Source organism: Dermacentor variabilis, chromosome 10, assembly GCF_050947875.1.
Source record: "Dermacentor variabilis isolate Ectoservices chromosome 10, ASM5094787v1, whole genome shotgun sequence".
NCBI classification, from domain to species: Eukaryota; Metazoa; Arthropoda; class Arachnida; order Ixodida; family Ixodidae; genus Dermacentor; species Dermacentor variabilis.
In genome coordinates, this window is record NC_134577.1 from 66,814,972 (window position 1) to 66,833,236 (window position 18,265).

The 18,265-nt window shown below is 45.2% G+C and overlaps 2 protein-coding genes across 3 annotated transcripts in view; one reads left to right on the top strand and one right to left on the bottom strand.

Annotated features, from left to right (window-relative positions):
- The first annotated feature begins 218 nt into the window (after positions 1-218).
- LOC142560672 (pre-piRNA 3'-exonuclease trimmer-like) lies at positions 219-5,712 on the top strand. Its single transcript, XM_075672921.1, has 3 exons — positions 219-1,665; positions 4,418-4,612; positions 5,027-5,712. Exons 1-3 carry the CDS (start codon positions 739-741, stop codon positions 5,474-5,476), a joined length of 1,572 nt encoding a protein of 523 aa, XP_075529036.1. The 5' UTR covers positions 219-738; the 3' UTR covers positions 5,477-5,712.
- Positions 5,713-15,123: 9,411 nt separating this feature from the next.
- LOC142560673 (ubiquitin-protein ligase E3C) overlaps positions 15,124-18,265 on the bottom strand; it is a 69,215-nt gene continuing 66,073 nt past the window's right edge. For both annotated transcript variants that reach the window (XM_075672924.1, XM_075672922.1), the window contains exon 21: positions 15,124-15,642. In XM_075672924.1, coding sequence (XP_075529039.1) covers positions 15,472-15,642 — 171 coding nt within the window. In that variant the 3' untranslated portion in view covers positions 15,124-15,471. The remainder of the gene's footprint in view (positions 15,643-18,265) is intronic.

Below are 18,265 nucleotides of genomic sequence, written 5' to 3' on the forward strand. Positions count from 1 at the left end.
AGTGCGCTGGTGTTTTCACGCTTCTTCCCGCAATTATTCACACGAATATAATACAGCGCGGACTTATTTTGTAGTTCTGTAATAACCCGCTAGTCTTACAAACTGCAGAGCAATTGACACACCTTAAAGCGCTGTAAGACAACCAAATTTTTTGGTTGACTAGCAGCGCACCGCAGCATCTGATTCTCTTATAGCGGCAGCGCTTGGAACTATCTGTTTGTAAAACGATTAGTAGGTCATACCGTTATCTGAACAATCATCTGTCCCCAAACCACTCGCGCCACTCGGTTCAAACAATCGATTGGTGTGCCGCTGCGCTCCCCGAACTCCGTGCACCTCTCGATTTTGGACGTCCGCCGGCGGAAGTCTCGATCTTGTGAGTCACTCGCTTCAAGGTTTCGGCACTCATTACCCAGAATGCAACAACGCCTCTTGAGACAACCTCCTCTACAAGTTCCGCCGATTCCTTTCTTGCGAAAATCCTCTAGAGATGTCGCCCGAAAACAAACATGTCAGCGCGCATACGCGAAGTCACGTGGGCGCAGTGTCCAAAGCGTGCGCGTTTCAAAGTAATGTATTGGTAATGAACGCGCAAATGATATCCACCGACATATTTTGCTTGTGAAGCATCCGCCTCGCAGCGCATTAGGTCAAATGTCTGTGCTGCAACGACGCGGTATGATTGAAAAGCGAGATTAGACGTCCTGCAAAGTTACAGCCTATGGTTACAGCAGCAACATGACGGAGGTGACTTCTTGCAACTTCGAGCGTCTCGCTCCTGAAATCGAGGCCGCCATCGAAAATGCCGCATTTGTGGCCATAGACACGGAATTTACCGGTCTCGTTCAGGGACCGGACGCAATGCCTAGTCTGTTTGACAGCATCGAGGAGCGCTACGCCAAGCTACGCCAGACCGTCGCTTCTTTCTACGTGTGTCAGCTTGGGCTTTGCACGTTCACCTCTGTGCCGGAGGAAAATCTTTATAGGGCGAACGCGTTCAACATCTACCTCTGCCCGCGCTCCTTCGGCAACGTGGACCCTCAGTTCTGCGTTCAAGCCTCTTCGGTGGAGTTTCTTTGTCAGAATGGCTTCGACTTCAACAAATGCTTCTACAAGGGCGTCCCTTATGCGGACAGGGCATGCCAGAGAGCTGCCGACCTGTACATTATGAACGAGCGGTACTTTGAGAAGCCAGGCCTGGCCCAAATTTACGACTCCGTGCGCCACTGGTTGAACAACAACGACCGAACAAAATCGGACGGTGATGATTCGTTGACCGTGATGCCGCCCGAAGGCCTGAGTGTCGCGCTTGTCATGGCTGATCTGAAGACGCGTTTCCCCGGCGTCGACGTTCGCATCTGTCGCGGTGGACTGAAGTTGACGCTGTCTGAGGGCTGCGAACCACAACGCGTCGCCGCCGAAGGCCGGGCCCCCACGGAGACGGAGCTCCGCTGCGCCATGCTGGGTTTCAGCCGCTGTTTCGAGGTGCTGGCGGCGAGCGGCAAGCCTGTGGTGGGCCACAACATGCTACTGGACCTGCTGCTACTGTACCACCAGTTCTGCGAGCCCCTTCCGAAGTCGTACGCCAGACTCAAAGCGGGACTGAGCTCCGTGTTCCCAGCGGTGTACGATACGAAGCACATGTCGCTGCAGCTTCGGCAACAGGTGAGTCTCTCGTGATCAACAAGTGGCCTGTGCGGAAAGTAGGGAGAGTTCAAAGGTCGAAGCAAAAATATTACGACCACGGGACAAGCGTGCGCTTGACCTTACTTTACAGCGGAGCTCTGTATGGCTAGGGTACCACAGAATTTACGTGTCCGCACTCAAAAACTGTCATCATCAATGGCGCATACCCGCGTAAGCAAGCAAAAATATGCAATGGCTTATAGCCCTGTAAGACAGCAGCTACAAGCATTCAGCAAATTGAAGCGAACAGTGCTTACATTCTTTCTAATCACGCATACAACGTACAGAACAACATGTCAAAAACTGTTCATCACCAGTGGCTCATAGCCCCACAAGGTTCATGGCTACTCACTTTGCATGGATTAGATGCGATGACACTACCCCTGTTGTCATTGTCTGTGATTTCAGTGGATGTACCGGGACTGAAAAGGGAGTGGTTTACGCATTTCAAGTTGCAAACATATCGCTTGCGATGCCACATCGATCTGGCCCAACCGACCACCCAGCGGTGTACGTGCGTTGATTTGACATTATCAAAGAATATGTTTGCAGTTGCGAGTACAGCAATCAGTGTATATCATAGCGACCACAAAGCCATTCTAACTGTCATTACTATGCGACAATGAGTGATGTAATAAAGCGTTTACCACAAGTTTTCATACAACAATGTTTACAGCTCCACAGGTCATCCACCTTCGCAGGGTGCAATGGCCTTGAATTTTCTCTATTGAACTTTCTCTCTCTCTCAAGTGTTCAAGAAAACGCGAGACAGTTACGATGCCTGCGGACTTTACTCCCCGCTCACTAAAGAATAAAAACAACAATCACTATGCCAGACTCTGCTGTCACTTCTGCAATGGAAAGATGACCAAGATATCCGAGGTCAGATCAACAGGACCGTCTAATGTAGCACCGGCGTCACATGGCCACCTTCAATGGCAATTGAGCCTGATATGGATCAAAATTCTTGACTGCGATTGGCTCCCTCCCGCAGCTTGGTGAAAGGAGCCAATCGTAACAGAGAAATTGCGCATCATCGGCAGTGCACTAAATCTACAATGCCAACGAGTGTGCTAGTAGAGGTGCAGGGTGGTTGAGCACGCACCTCTACTAGCATGAATTAATTTGAAACCCATCTCTTTTATCATGATGGCATCAGGACATCTGAGCTACTGAACTTGCCTGACATTGCAGATCTCAACATGGCTTGCGACATTGAAACTGAAGTGGTGGTTAAAGGCACAAGTGGTCGGCCCATGCCGTGGCACATTGGCAGATGCGATCGTGACATTCTATACATTGTGTATAGAATGTTGTGTGTGTGCTTTGGTATGGCAGCTGAGAAAGGGCTGTGTATTTTTGAAAATAAACTGCTATTATTGAGCATTCAACCAAATCGGCAGATAGAAATCACAAACTTCTTAATATGATTCACGGTTATGACTGCACAAAATAGAAAAAAGGTATTGTTTAATTTAACCCCCTAGCAGTGATAGCAGGCTTTATTTAGAGTATTTTTGAATGGCTTGTTAGCTTTCTGTTTATCTTTAAATAAAGTTTTGTGTAAGAGTAGCTTTCTGTAGTTCTGCTGTTCTAATTTGTGCGTGAATTATTGAATGTTATGCTTTCCTGAATGGTGCGTTTTTCTCGTGGTATCCTAAAAAACATACCAGTGGATCTCTATGCCTATTGAGGAAGCAGTGGACGATACACTCCGCCCGAAAATATGCAAAAAGAAAGCTTTTATATCAGAGTTGATTAAGCGCAATGCTGCAGGTGACAAAAAAGTCATGGAGCTAAAGAAGGAGAAGAAACGGTGAATGCCAACGTAGGGCCAACATGAGCAAAGAGAAGGCGGTTGCCAGTCAGATAGTTGGATGAGTAAAAGCGTTGTAAAAATAAATTATCAGCAACTAGTCAGCAAAGACTGTGCTGTTAGATATCGGTTATTGAGAAGTGAGAAAAAGAAACAAGAAAGCTCTTGAACTATTTTTTGTTTTTCTTAGCATAACCACTATACACTGGACACGTGGCCGGACACATTTGAAAAACACTGCATTCCACGACAATACATCAGAAATGCTTTAGGGTACTCGTAGCCCACCTTATGCAGGCATCAGGGAAAACTGGTTCACGATAATGTAATCAAGTTGGAGCTCGTTTTGGCACTGCTTGATATTAGCTAGTGTACAGATAAGGTTTATAGTTATAGTACTGTATTACTTTCAGTGGCAACCGTCATCTGTTGACGATGACATGTGCACTTTTTAATGCCCGTAGTGAAGGGCATTATATGATATTGGCCAACTGTTAGGAAGTCTCAGTATTTGCCATCATAATAAACAATCCATGGTCAAAAGTATTGACAGCTTTAGATAGAAAGTTGTGAATGTGCCTGTAAAATACTTTAGAGGGATGGTTTGCTTGGTGAGTTGGTATTCCAATTTTAAAATGAACAGCATGAAAAAACTACATGATATGAAGAAACAAGCATAGCACATTCATAGAATGGGCTGATGATGATGATGATGATGATGATGATGATGATGATGATGATGAAACATAGCACTGCATTGGTCTCTTCTGTTTCTTTTTTCATTGCTCGCCTCAAGAATGTTTGTAAAGTAACTGGTTTGGTGATTTTGAAGGCAGTTACATTACCCTTGTGTTTCACTTTTTCTGTGTAACGGTGCAACCAGCCCTGATGTCACCACGTATATGTGATGCGCAGGGTGTTCCATGGCTGAAGGAGTTGATGTCAGGTGCAGACCTGTTCTCCCTGCACAAGGCTCTGAGCAATGCGGTGGTACCGTATGCACCGCGGATCGAAGGAGCACCCAAAGATCTACGGGCTCATGAGGCCGGCTGTGATGCCTATGCGGCAGGCTTCGTCTTTCTGAAACTGGCCCACATAGTTGCTCAACGGGTATGGTTTCACGCTTTTCTTTACACGAAAGAATATTGTAGAGTCTTGCAGGTGTTGTGCAGTCTCATCGAACACCATTTGCCACTGGTCATCGGCCAAGAAACTCCGGTCTAGCAGAATGAAAAAAAAATTCTCGGCTTCATGTTGCCCTGGGAATTGAGTACAGGACACATTAATTTTATTGTGTAGTTGCGTGGTGCAAAAACCACTTGATTGAGTGGTCGTGGTCATCAAGTGAACTCTGTTCATGTGTCATTTGGCGTGTGACACCATGCATATTAAATTAGTAAGCAGATGTCTGCTGCCGTTTAGACTGCCCGTAAGACTACAAGTTTGATATTTTGCTCTCACTCTCAATACTTCACCTTTCGGGTGAAACTGCCACTTTTTCATCCCCTCACTCTGTCCGTCCAGTTTCCAACGCCACCCCGTGCTCTGTCCTGGAAGAACCATCGAGATGCTGTGCGGCCCTATGCGAATCGGGTGAACTTGATCCGCGCCCAGTACCACCATCTCAGCCTGGGCACTGCCGACCGGACTGCAGAGACGAGGCCCCCGTGGCTTTGCATCCGCTCATCGGACCAAGCGCAGGCAAAGGTGCGGGCTGTGCTGGCGCGCTGCGGCGTTGTCGACATGCGCCGCCTTTCGAACAGCTGCCTCCTAGTCGCCGTGGGCAACTTTGGGTGTGCGAGAGACATTGTGGAGGCCTTCCAAGATGACCCCGCGGTCAGAGTGGTCAAGTACAACTCGTATAGGCACGGCGGCATCATGCGGGCCTGGCTGTGGATGGCAACTGTCGGCACGCTTGCGCTGACAGCGGGTTGCGCACTCCAGCTGGCATCTGGAAAGGTGCCTGCCCTGTGACGCATACCATTGCGAGCCTTTCAGACAAATGAAAATGATTGTCTGACAAGTTCCCATCGTGCGCGTTTGGTCAGTGATTCATGCTGTTGGCTGTGGATCAGCACCACCTTTTATGTGCGCACTAATTTTGGCTATTATGCCGACATTGTGATACATTGTGAAATCCTAATCCTGTGAGTGTTCCGTTTAGATAGAGTGAATAAAATTGAACTAATAGGTATTATATTGTTTCGCAATGACTTTTTGAGTTATTGTCTATTAGTGATGGTGGTTGTGGCTTTTTCGAGGTTTTAAACTGGAGTCTTGCCAAGTCACTGCAAATACGAAGTTACTACCTCCATCCCATCCAAACAGCTGCTACAGAATTTAACTAAACCTTCCCTAAACTTGCCGTGGTTGCTTAGTAGTTATGGTGTTGGGCTGCTAAGCACTAGGCCGCGGGATCAAATCCCAGCCACAGCGGCCACATTCCAATGGGGATGAAATGCAGAAAGACCCATCTACTTAGATTTAGGTGCACATCAAAAAAACCCCAAGTGGTCCAAATTTCCAGAGTCCCCCACTATGGCATGCCTCTTAATCGGAATAATCCTGGCAGCAGAATAAAGGATCATAGTGTAATAAATTATCAGGTGCGCAAATAAACAACCATATTAACAAATCAATAAGACAAAGTGCTACCTCAAAAGTGTGAAAGGATACGAGAGCATATAGGAACAGTGGATTGCATTAGTGAGTAGCTAATAGAGCTAATGACAAATAAAAATTAATAAGGAAAATGCAGAGGCTCTGGAGTTCTACAAATAGCTTAACCAAGCACCTTTACATACCCAAATGGTAAGAATCTTGCTTCCTGCAATTGACTTATACTTCGCTATCACTAATACTGCTTCACCTTTGGTGAAATTGCAGCCTCTCTGTCACTTTTTTTTTTTTTAGTCCAATTATAAGCACTGCTGCATGTGAATGCTACTGGTTCTGATTTCAAATAAGTCCGGCTTGGCCTCACTTCAGTTACTGAGTCAATTATGTATATGTTTGAGCTCTGCATTCCAGTGGTGATCTTACCATCCCTAATAGATGTTCTAAATTATTAGGCAAGTTTTTTTCTTTCACGAGTCCTTAGCGTTGCGTAGTGTGAAGAGAAGCAACGCTGAGAGACATACCATTCACGAGCATTTTGCATGCTGTTGATAGAAGACTCTGCCGAAAGCGTCACTGAAGTCTGCAGGCTTTTTCCAGAGTCAAAAAAGCCTTGAAAAGCAACTTGAAGCGAGGTGAACATACAGCAACATATGTATTCTCAAAGCATAGGCTATCCATACCATTAGAAAGTTGGCTAGTCCTTCTCTTTAAGAATGTAATAAACTTTGTCCTGTGCGTATATTTAAATACATTATGTCTGCGCATGATGTTCACAGTGGAAATTGAATAAAATGTAGATGTGAAAAATATGGATGAGGTAGCTGCTGCTGGTGTGTGTAATGAGCTTGTGCTCCTATTGTAAGAATTTGCAGAAATAAAGCGAAAGTATGAATTAAAAGGTGTGCACATCCACACCAACAATGATGCAGTAAGCTTTTAGCTACAATAAAATTTAAGTGAGAAGGTAGAGGCAACTCAAAAGACACCTCAAATGATGTGGGTGACAATGGGGGGAGGACTCCAATGACCCCGCCCCTCCCTATGGATTTGCCTATGAAGTGCAGATCTACAATGCAAAACATATGCCGTATTTACTCGAATCTAGGCCGACCCCCTAAAGTCAGAAGCTACCAAAAAATTATATATATGTATTACCTCGAACGTAGGCTGAACAAAAAAAAGCGAGGACAGCATTCACAAAATGCAAACAGCATTTATTGAATCTGAACGTGCAGAGCTCATTCAACGTCGTCGTCGCTGTGTTCCTTGTCAGTGTCACCTTCAAACAGTGCACTATCTTCAGTACCATCAAGCGCATTAGATATGCTGCACTTTTTAAAGACGCGCACAATCTAAGTACCTGGGATGTCCCACGCTGCAGCTACCCAGCCCGCCAGCTGCGATAGCGAAGCACGTTTGATGCGGCCCGTTGCCGTTAGCATGTGGTCTTCGTCAGTCAACCAGTCCTTGTAATATTTCCGCAGACGATCCTTGAAAGATTTGTTGATGCCGACATCAAGTGGCTGCAACTGGCCCGTCATGCCGCCCGGTATGACAGCGAGGTTCGTGTTCACTTAGGCGAGCACAGCCTTCACATTGTTGATCAAGTGCCCACGGTAAAAGTCGATGACAAGGAGCGAGTTCTTTGTCAAAAAGGCTCCTGGACGCTGTCGCCACACAATCTTAACCCACTCTTCCACCATCGCACCCGTCATACACCCGTTCTCATTTGCCAGCACAATGAGATTTCTTGGGAAAGTTTCTCGAGCAGGCAGTGTCTTCCTTTTAAATATCATATAAGGAGGGAGTTTATGTCCATCAGCTGTGCAGCACAGCACCACAGTTGCGTGCTGTTTCTCATAGCCCGCAGAGTCCACCTTCACCTCCTTGGCCCCCTTTTCATTCACGGTGTAGGCCACTGGCATATCAAAATACACAGGTCGGTGTTGCCGATTTGCCCAAGGTTGTAGCATGCCGCTTTTCTCTTTCGCAGCACATAGCGCTGAAAATCTATCAGCTTTTCTTTGAAATGGCTTGGCAGCTTCTGGGTGATTGAAGTGCGACATCGGAGGCTGAAGCCGAGGCGCTTCATGAATTTCTGAAGCCAGCCGCGGCTGGCTTTGAAATCCTTTAGCGTTAGGCCTCACTCCCTCGAAAGTTCCCTAGCTTTCGCTTGGAGCACTTCTGTTGTCACTGGAAGGGCAGCTGCTCTCTGCGTCCGAACAAAGTTGGCCAAAACTGTCTCCACTTTGTGGTGACAGCCTTTCTTTGGTCCGCTAAATGCCATCCTCATTGCGGCGCATGCAAAAAGCTGCTGTCGTTGTCCCCTCCAACGATGGACGTTTTTGTCATCGACGCTGAAGTCCCGCCCAGCTTGAAGGTTCGACGATGCCTCTGCGGCTATCGCAACTTTTCGCTTGAAAGCGGCTCTGTAGTGGCATCTCCTGCTTGGTGCCATCGCGATAACACCACGCCGCACACCGATATGGCAGACACGATACAGGTCAAAATGGCGACCTCGCTTGTGTACAGTTGGCTACTGGCACGGCTAGTAGTGGCTGCGATACTGACTTTTCTAGATGGCGCTAGCTATGCACCATATTTAGCAGTTTCAATGAAAAACTGACATGTTTTTTTTTTAAATCCTAGGATCTAAGCCGACCCTAGAGTTTGGAATATGATTATTTGAAAAAAAAAACTATTGGCCTAGATTCGAATAAATACGGTATATATAAACAATTTTTACGGTGCTAGGCTAAGTTGAACCCGCATTATATATTCACAAACATCACGCGTAGAAATTGCAGTGGCATGACTAGATGGTTCACTGTGTCCAGAGGGAATAGGCACCCTAAGAGAGAAGCGCGGGAAAGGAGCCCAGCTGCATATATGCCTTACACACGATACGTCTCTGTGTTGGAAATGGTGTGTCTCTACATTGCTTCAATGCTAATCATTAACGTCAACATTCATTGTAAGATGAGTTCCGCCGTAACTTTTTCTTTTGGAAAATGTTAACAAATTATGAAAATAATTATTAGAATTGCAGCACCTTCCAATTACAAGTTTGCGCACATTGCCAACACCGCTAATTGACAGCAATAGCAAACTGCAAGAACTGAACTTGAAATGAATGCACCAACAAATATCGCAAAGGTGAATGTTGTCACGGAAGGTAATTGTTGGTTGTGACAGTTCTCAATTCTGAGGCCACGCACCATCAGAAAAGTGGCTTGTGCAGCTGAAGAAGTCTTGCGGCATGTGCTCTGCGTTTCCTAGACACACGTCTGTGAAGTCACGCTGCAGATAGAGGGCAGTGGTTGTGGAGAGAGCACATGAAAGAACCCTTACAGCAATAGTGGCCGTAACCTTTGGTCACAGGTATTGCTAGGAGAAACTAGGTCAAATGAGGCCCATGCTCTGCCGTCGCTGTAGGAGTTCATCTGCATTACACCGGACTTTTTTTCTGCAGATGCTTTGGCCTGTAAACATTTGGTTACAATGCAGTCGGACCTTATATCGAAAGCACATTCAACACAAAATACATTTGTCACATCCAATATTATGTTACGTAACGCATTTATAATATCTTTAAAAGTTGCCTGTGGCAAATATCACAATTCTAGTTCTTGAGATGGTCTACTCAAAGCAGAGGACAATACTTGCACAAAAAATTGAGATGCAAAATTCAGTAATTAATAAAGATTTGCTAATTAAGTTTCTAACTGATCACATCAAGGCCCATATTGCAATTTACAAATTCTAGCCGTGGAGTTCACAAGGCATTGGAACGAATTTTCAAGATCAAATCAAATCAAACTTTATTTCCAGTTTCGAGGTATAAATTCCCGAACTTTGTGGAGAAATGCATTGGCATTCCAGTTAATTTGTAAACAAAACATTGTTTCATGCACTGAAGCACAGAAGTAATATTGCAATATGAGTCGTAAGGTAATTAGTTTAAAAGTTAATTAGTGCAATCTTGTTAATTAGTCAATTTTGCATGCAAGTAGTGTCCACCGCTTCAAGTAGAACGGCTGATAAACTAGAATTGAGCTATCTGCCACAGGCATCCTTTAAAAAAGTTTGAAAGTGTTCGCTGAAACACCGTGTGTGTGTGTGTGTGTGTGTGTGTGTGTGTGTGTGTGTGTGTGTGTGTGTATATATATGTGTATATATATATATATATATATATATATATGAGACAGCATATGTGCCTTGTCAAAAAAATGCAAGGAATACAACTGTAATGTCTCTAACGTTAAAGTCAGAAAAGGGTCTCCTGTCAATTTCAATGCCCCGCTGGGAGCTTGCCGTGCCGATACGTTAGCACATGGGACGATGAAAGATTACAAATACGTGCCTTGCACCCTCTCCAATACACCACCGTTCGATTGGTACAATTGCATAGGTTCATCAGATTAACAAAAACACACGTGCACATACCGAATGTGCTGTTTCAACTTGCTCTCTCTGATCACTCGACACTTTCGCTACCGGGACACATACTCTCAGCTACCATGTGAACAAATTTTCGTTTTGTTGTAACCAATATTATCTAGGATCCTTCATTCTCACTATTCTCCAAGAGCAACAAAATTTTTGAAAAATTGGATAATTTGGAGTCAACGCGTGTTCTCGACAAGCGTACGCATTATTTATTGGAATAAAGCTAATTCACTCATACCTGCTTTGCAGGAGGACTTGTGGTTGAGCAAGTTGGTGTTTGCCTAATGACATACTATAGTGTGAATGCGCAATCACAAAAAATCCCGACCATGGCAGCTGTATTTCGATGGGTGCAAAATGCGAAAAACACCTGTGTACTTACATTCAGGCGCGCGTCAAAGAACCCCAGGTGGTCCAAATTTCCGGAGTCCACCACTATGGTGTGCCTCATAATCAGATCGCGGTTTCGGCATATGCAACCCCTTAATTTAATTTTTTTTTTTAACAGCACCTGCGACACGTATCTGTGTGTCTCCTTTGTGATTGTGCCTTCATGCTACAATACGTTGTCAAGCATACATACTTTGGCAAGTATCAGTTATTTCAGACGATCCCTGTAGTGTTCCGAGTATTGTAAATGTGTTAAACTGTAAATTTGCACTGCCAGGAGCAAAAGTGGCATGGGTGGCGTCAAAACCAAGCAGCAGAGTCCAGGTTGCCATAGTAGTCAGTGGGAACCGTATGGGAATGACAACAATGGTTTGTGCCTTTTTGGTGCGCTTAACGCCATACGTTGCCATATACCTCCAGGAGGGAGTGGTCCTGAACGTATAGAGGGTTGAGACGATGGCGACCGCGAATTCAGCTGCAGCACTTGCAGTGAGCATCGGTTTCGTTTTGATGAAGTGCAAGGCGTGTGATGTCACAAACACTGCAGAAGCCAGTAACAATGAAAAGCAATTCTACATTAGTCTGCACACTGCCGTCAAAACCAGCTCACTGATGAAAATATAATCGGGACATGCACGCAGTAGCGTAGATTAGCATATTCACTCATGAGTACGTTGGCTCACATTTGCTCCATATCACTTTAACACATTTTCGATAGAGTATGATTAAGTGATGAAAGGAGTGATCGGACATAGGTATGAACGGGATTGAGTGCCGGTGATTGTGGACATAAGTATGCAGATGAGTGAAGGTCGACGCAAGTATCAACGACAGTCGGCAACGGTGAGTTTGAGTGGATTCGAGTACGAATGTGAGCGACTACTGGCGAGAGTGAGCGGACATAAGTCTGAAGGTAAGTGCCGGTGAGCACGAGTTGACATGAATATGAGCGTCACTGGTTGCCAGTGTGAGTATGAGAGAGCCAGTATTAAAGGGTGTGAGCGAGTGTTGATAAGTGGGAGTACACAGGTCGAGGAAAAGGTTCAGCGAGTGTAAATGAGTTCATTTATTCTGCCAACCTATGCGCAGCAGTGGAAAAGATGTCTACTTGGGCAAAGATGTGAACTTTGTAGTGCTATCACGTTGTGAAGGAAGTTGGACAGCTCTCATTACCATGAGCTCTTATCAGTCACGACACACGAGAGAATACCATTTACAGCTTTTGTGTTCATGATGTACAAGACAGAAGCAGAGCTTGCAATTTGCATAGAAAATACTAATGGCATATAGATCTAGTAAGAATTTGCCTATTGTTTCGTTAGTAACTCAATAACATGACATTTGGTTAATTTGGACATTTTTTTCGGTACCATGAAATTCAGATTACCAGGGTAATACTCTATTTACTAGTACTCTAGCAGAATACTCATTGAAATAATGCATGACCAACAAAATTTTAAATTTACTTTGTTATATCTAATAATTTATATATATTCGTTATACAGCCAAACCTCAATTTAACGAATGTGGACATAGCAAACTATCAGATATAACATAAACATAACATTTGGTTGGCTATGTATTATTTCAATGGAGTATTCTACTGCTATGAAACCAAAAATGCGGTACTTTACTCAATATCATTTAGAGCGAGGAGAATGTTTGCATGTGCCTCAAAATGCATATTCTGGTAACAAAAATGTCGAATACAGCCTGTGGGGTCTCTCACCCGTGCTCTTGGGACTAAGGAACGACAACACAGTAATACAAACAATCACAAGGGCATTTATTGCACCTTTCATAGATCAATGCCTGCTACCCGAGTTGCTATCCACAAAACATGCCGATGGGCGCGCGACAAATCTAGAAGTCCGACTCACCGCAAACGCATCGCGAGCGAATATGTTCGCCCCATGCTGGATCCCAACGCCTCGTCATTCGCGTGTACGGTCACGTGGACGGTGGCGCGTTCCAACGCAGCCATGCGAGGCGGTCTCGCAGAAGCATGGGTCGGCGCGCGGGACGTCCACGCTGTTCCCCGACCCGCCGGGAAAAGCGGAAGCACCTTGTCTCCCAGCGCCCAAGTAACCTCGCCTGTCGGCGGCGTTAGCAGCGCAACACTCGTGCCATCTCTCACACTGCGCCCCAACCACATCGACCGCCGCGGGCATCACGCAGGCCACGCGGCGAAGCCGGAATACAGGAGACGCGCTATGCGGGAAAAACATCAGGGGAGGCGCGAGGGTCGCGCATCCCCACAAGCCGCAGACAGCTTTTTCAGACGCCTGATTTTTCGGACTTCCCTTTGGCAGCACCACCTATCCCTAGCACTAGAATAATACTAATGATCTAAATACCGGATGCCGCAAGGCATTTTGGGCATGAACTTCCTGCACAATGCTGCAAACACAGTGGCCATGAAAGAAGTTTTCATTGGGATGAATGGCACATGAGTTTGGTTGCAGACTCCTGACGAATGGCGCTGGATAGGCCTAGCAGTCTAAGAAAAGTGGCTAGGCATCATGGGAAGCTTGCCGTCAATACGTTCGCACCTGTAGACATCATCAGCGACCAAGTACGACATCAAACCCGCAGGCTAAACTAATAGCCGTAGTAAGTTCAGATCCACCCCCATGTGGGCCTTCCCGTCTCCAAAAAATGTGCCGGTGACAAAACTCAACATCAGCACTTGAAATGTCGCATACTGTATGAGCACACGTTTTTGCCAGCGGCTTGGCTGGTTGTAACAGGTTGTACCGCAGTTGGAAAGCCAAACTTGCGAATCCTACGTGCTAACACCAATCGCATGATTGTGTATCTGTGGCGATGCAAAGCATGCATATGTACCATATTTTTGTTCATGTAACCTGCACCAGAAATAAAAAAAAATTGAACAGTGAAGTCAGGATGCAAATTATAGGTGTTCCTTCATGGCAGCATGCGGTGCTGATGTGAAGCCACACTTCCAGGCCAAGTTCTTCACCATCAAATGTTTCATTATCTCCTGGTGAACCCTACCCTGTGTTGAAGCTCCCTCTCCCCCCTTTCATGTTGGCCATTCTCGTCTTTTCAGACTGCCATTATGCATTTCTACTATTAGAAGTTGGATAATACTGCATACGGTGCCGGCAAACCACAATACGCATCACAAGAGCTTCGCTCGACAGCAGTCCTGTAGAGCCTAGCAGATTATCAGCTTTGGAAGAGGTAGAAAACAGAGCCACTGGCCAAAGATACCATGTGGAAGAGTCATGCATCTGCGAGACCATACCTGCCAACTCTCCCGAATTTTCTTGTTCACGAATTCGGGCTTGTTTTACAATTTAACAAATGTTGTGACAAGTATTTCGAAAAATTGTTTGCGAAATTTTATTGCATGTCGATCACTGTGCCTTCCACTGCAACCTTTCTGATGGTGAAAGGATGCAAAGGGGATACTTGCCTCGAGCAAGTTTATACCAACAAGTTCTAGAAGCAGGTAAAATTGGGAACAGCTAAGTTGCTCAAATGGTCACTTATCTAGAAACACTTTGATGCTTGTGATTATATGCCATTCAAAGATTGCTGCTGCTTTGCATGCTGCACTGAGGTAGAGTCCTTGTTACTGAAGTGCATATTCCCGAAAGGACATATGCTCAAGGAAAGCTTAACAAAAAAAAAAAGTTATCTACTGCCTTTCCTTTTGCCATCCCCTGCCTACAGGAGAACTTTACAAATTCTACAGTTCAGAAGTTGGCAGGTATGTATGAGAGTGTTTTTTATAAAGACTTTAGCATTGTTGTGTGCATTCGCTTCTGCAGGTTATGTCCTTAGATATCTTTTCTTTCTTTCCCGGATGCTGTAATTCGGGATGTAGGTTATATAAGGATGCGGGTTATATGCAGAAAAATATGGTATTTATTATTACTCCCGTGCTTCATATTGACAAAGAAAAGATGGTGACGGGCCATCAACATCCATAGGCCTGTTGCTGGTCCATTGGATGCACCCTGCTAGCGTTTCTTCTGCACAAACATGATCATTCTTTTTTTTGCCTATATCTGCCTCTATGCTTATAACAAATATTGGATATAATGAAGGTATTTGCATAGCCAATGCGACCTCGTTATAACGAGGTTCGATTGTAGTATGCCACGAACACGTTTTAAAGAAGAGTAGCGAGCTACGCAGTTCATAAATCTTTATTTCTTTTATACATCATCAGCTGGCGGTAAAACGTGCGCTTTTTGTAGCAGTCAGTTCGTAGTTTGGTTTCAGAGGCCACACCCCCAACTTCTGGCCCCCCATTTATATCACAAGCAGGGAGGCGCTGCTGGCATTGGAATGCTGCTTTGCAACCTCCGTGAGGTACGTCTGCGTAGCGAGCACTGGCAAGCCACTGGCAAACCACCGGCAAGCCATTCGCGAGCTGCAGTGGTGCACAATGGCGAGCCACTAAGCGCCCCGGCACAACCTGAACACGCTGTTTGTTCAACGCCTCTTCTCACGACTTGGAGTGGCGCCCATTGCTGTTAGCTGAGCTCAAAGCCAGCACCCGACTCGATGGCATAGAGCAGCTTTTCACGCAGTTGTGCCTCATCGGCGATCTCAGGTAGCTTGAGCAGGTTCATGCACGTTGACGCAGTGGGAAGGCGCCCCGGCTCCGGGCCGGCCGAGTGAATGCAGAATTGGGGTACCAGGTCCTGGTGTGAGGCATAACAAATGCACAACGGTTACAGTCTGTTTCGCACATGGCAGGCAACACAGCGGAAGCTATGAAAGTAGTGCACACAGTTGTAGTAAATTTACTCTGTAGCTTTCGCAGTGCGCATCAGTAACACTTTCTATGTAAAAACTGCTTCATCAATTACAACTTGTTGACATAAGGTCTTGTCAAATCGCATTATCTGTGCACTTTTATGCTTCCACTATGTGTCATGCTATGTTGAGGTTGCAAGTGCAAGCAGTGTGACGTTGCCGCTGGTCACAGAAATGCGTCAATCTGCTCATTCGGTGGTATTATTTAGGTGTACGTCTGCGACACCTTCCATATAATAATCATGTCACATGTTTTGTTATAAAAATACGAGACAGTGTTACATCTAATTGCACAATGCATAACTACATCTTTCTTTCATACACGACGCACTATTTTTCATTCATGACTGAAGCATGAGAGGTTTCTCTAGGCTCTTTAGTCGGGATGTGCCAATACTCGAATTTCACCGAATCGAATTGAATAGTGAACATTTAGATCATTAGATTCACGAATTGTATATATTTATTACTAGATTTTTCAAATATTTCGTACATTTGACGTGGAGGTCTGCGCAGTGTCGCATGCTCTGCGGAGCTCCTCGTGCTCGATGTCATGCAAGCAAGTGCCTCACTTTGTTATTTGTGGAGCAAAATGGGCACAGAGCAGATGGGCCACCCTAGCTGACGTCACAGACTCTCTCTGCATGCACCTTTGCCCTATTGCACGTGCTCACCAACATTGGCCCAATGTGGGGATTGTGCACACAGCGCTCGGACACTACAATTCACAACGATGGCTATGTACAGAGTGGTGATTGAGTCATATAATGTGCAGTCTGCGCTTTTGTCTGCGGGTACAATGCTTGTCCAGGCTGGCAGGACCGATTGGAATGATAATGTTGTGTGGACAGAGGGAAGGGCAACAAAAGCAGCATGTATTTTGGGGAAAGTGCGAAGTTCGTGCTGATGTTGTACCCACCGGAAAGCATGCAGATTGCGTTGCATATGCGGCGATGAACTAAACGCCACTTCAACAGCCATCGATCTAAATTGTACGTGTGATCTTCGGACCAATCACTGATTACCCACCCATACGAACATGTTAGCTGCAAGCATTCCACAACGGCTTGTGGCCCATTAACACGTCGGCCAGCGCCAAATTTTCGTCACAGTCACACTGCCTAGGCTTTTAGGTCTAATCGGCGCTGCTTCATCAGGCATCAGTGACTAGAGTTAGTGTAGTGCTGAATCGATGCAAACCTACAGTCATCAATCGATAAGTGGGACTCGACTGCAACCGCTAAAAGGTTTGAATAATCAGGGGTCTTAAATATCATATTTGCCCACATGGACAGCACCAACGATGGCTATGTACAGAGTGGTGATTGAGTCATATAATGTGCAGTCTGCGCTTTTGTCTGTCGTAGAGATTGGCCTATGACAACCCACCCACTGTAAAGATAGGAAAACCCGTCTGTGTTTTGGAGAAAAACTGGACAGCAAAAATTTATGTTAAGGGTGTGCGAGTACTGAATAGTAGAGTTCGAACTAAATGAATCGAATATAGAATATCAGAAAATTTTTCAAAAAATTTGTTGGTTACAAATTTTTGGCATGAACACACAATGCAGCACATGCTTGAGAATCTCCTAGCATTGCACAACAACAATGTACAGCAAGCTATCGGTAAATTAAGTACATAAAAATCAAGCTATACAGTACAGTCTACTCTTATTAAAGGAAACTCTAAGTTAACAAGACACCAATGATGACAGCTCAGTTCCAGTATATGAAGGCATGAAAAATATTTTTTTGCCAGTAGAATATCTGCTGAATAGAATCAACTGAATTTTCCCCTGACATTATCTTGTACAAAATAAGAATTAAGATCTCAGTTTAACAGTGGACCTGTGTTTTATGGCAATCTTTTATAGCTTATTACGTTTTACTTGCCAGTTTTCTTGTACAGTGAAACGACGTTAAACCGTAGTTGGCCGGAACTTTGAAAAAGTATGTACTAAACGGTAGTACTGCTTAACCAAAATAGCATGAGATTACCCACTTGTCAAAATTAGAACTACGAGAGAGTGTGATGAGAAGGCAGAAAACAAGCAGTATTTATTCACTTCGCGCGGTAAAAGTCTGTTATTTTCGTTTGATGCCGCGGCGGGCTAGCAGCAACGATGGCAGCCGCAAACTCGCTCAAGCTACAAGCCAGCTTTTCTGCCAGCCCCCTCTCCTCGGAAAACACCCGCATGAGGCTGACGTAATGCTCAGCATCTGCCACTGTCGGACCTCAATCGCCCAGACTTTCGCTTTCCGTGTTGTCCTCATCACTGTTGTTAGGCAACACTTCAACAATAACAGAGGCAACAATGGCGAAAAGTCAAACCTTGAAAAGTCAGACCTCGTAGCAGACGTATTTTTGCGGTTGCAGCAGCATTGCTGACCAACTTCTCCTTCGCGTTCCAAATGCCACACACCGTAGTCAACAGCAGATCCCTCTCGCATGCCAGCACCAACTTCTTCGTGCCACGTTCGACAGTACGAACAATGTCCAATATTTTT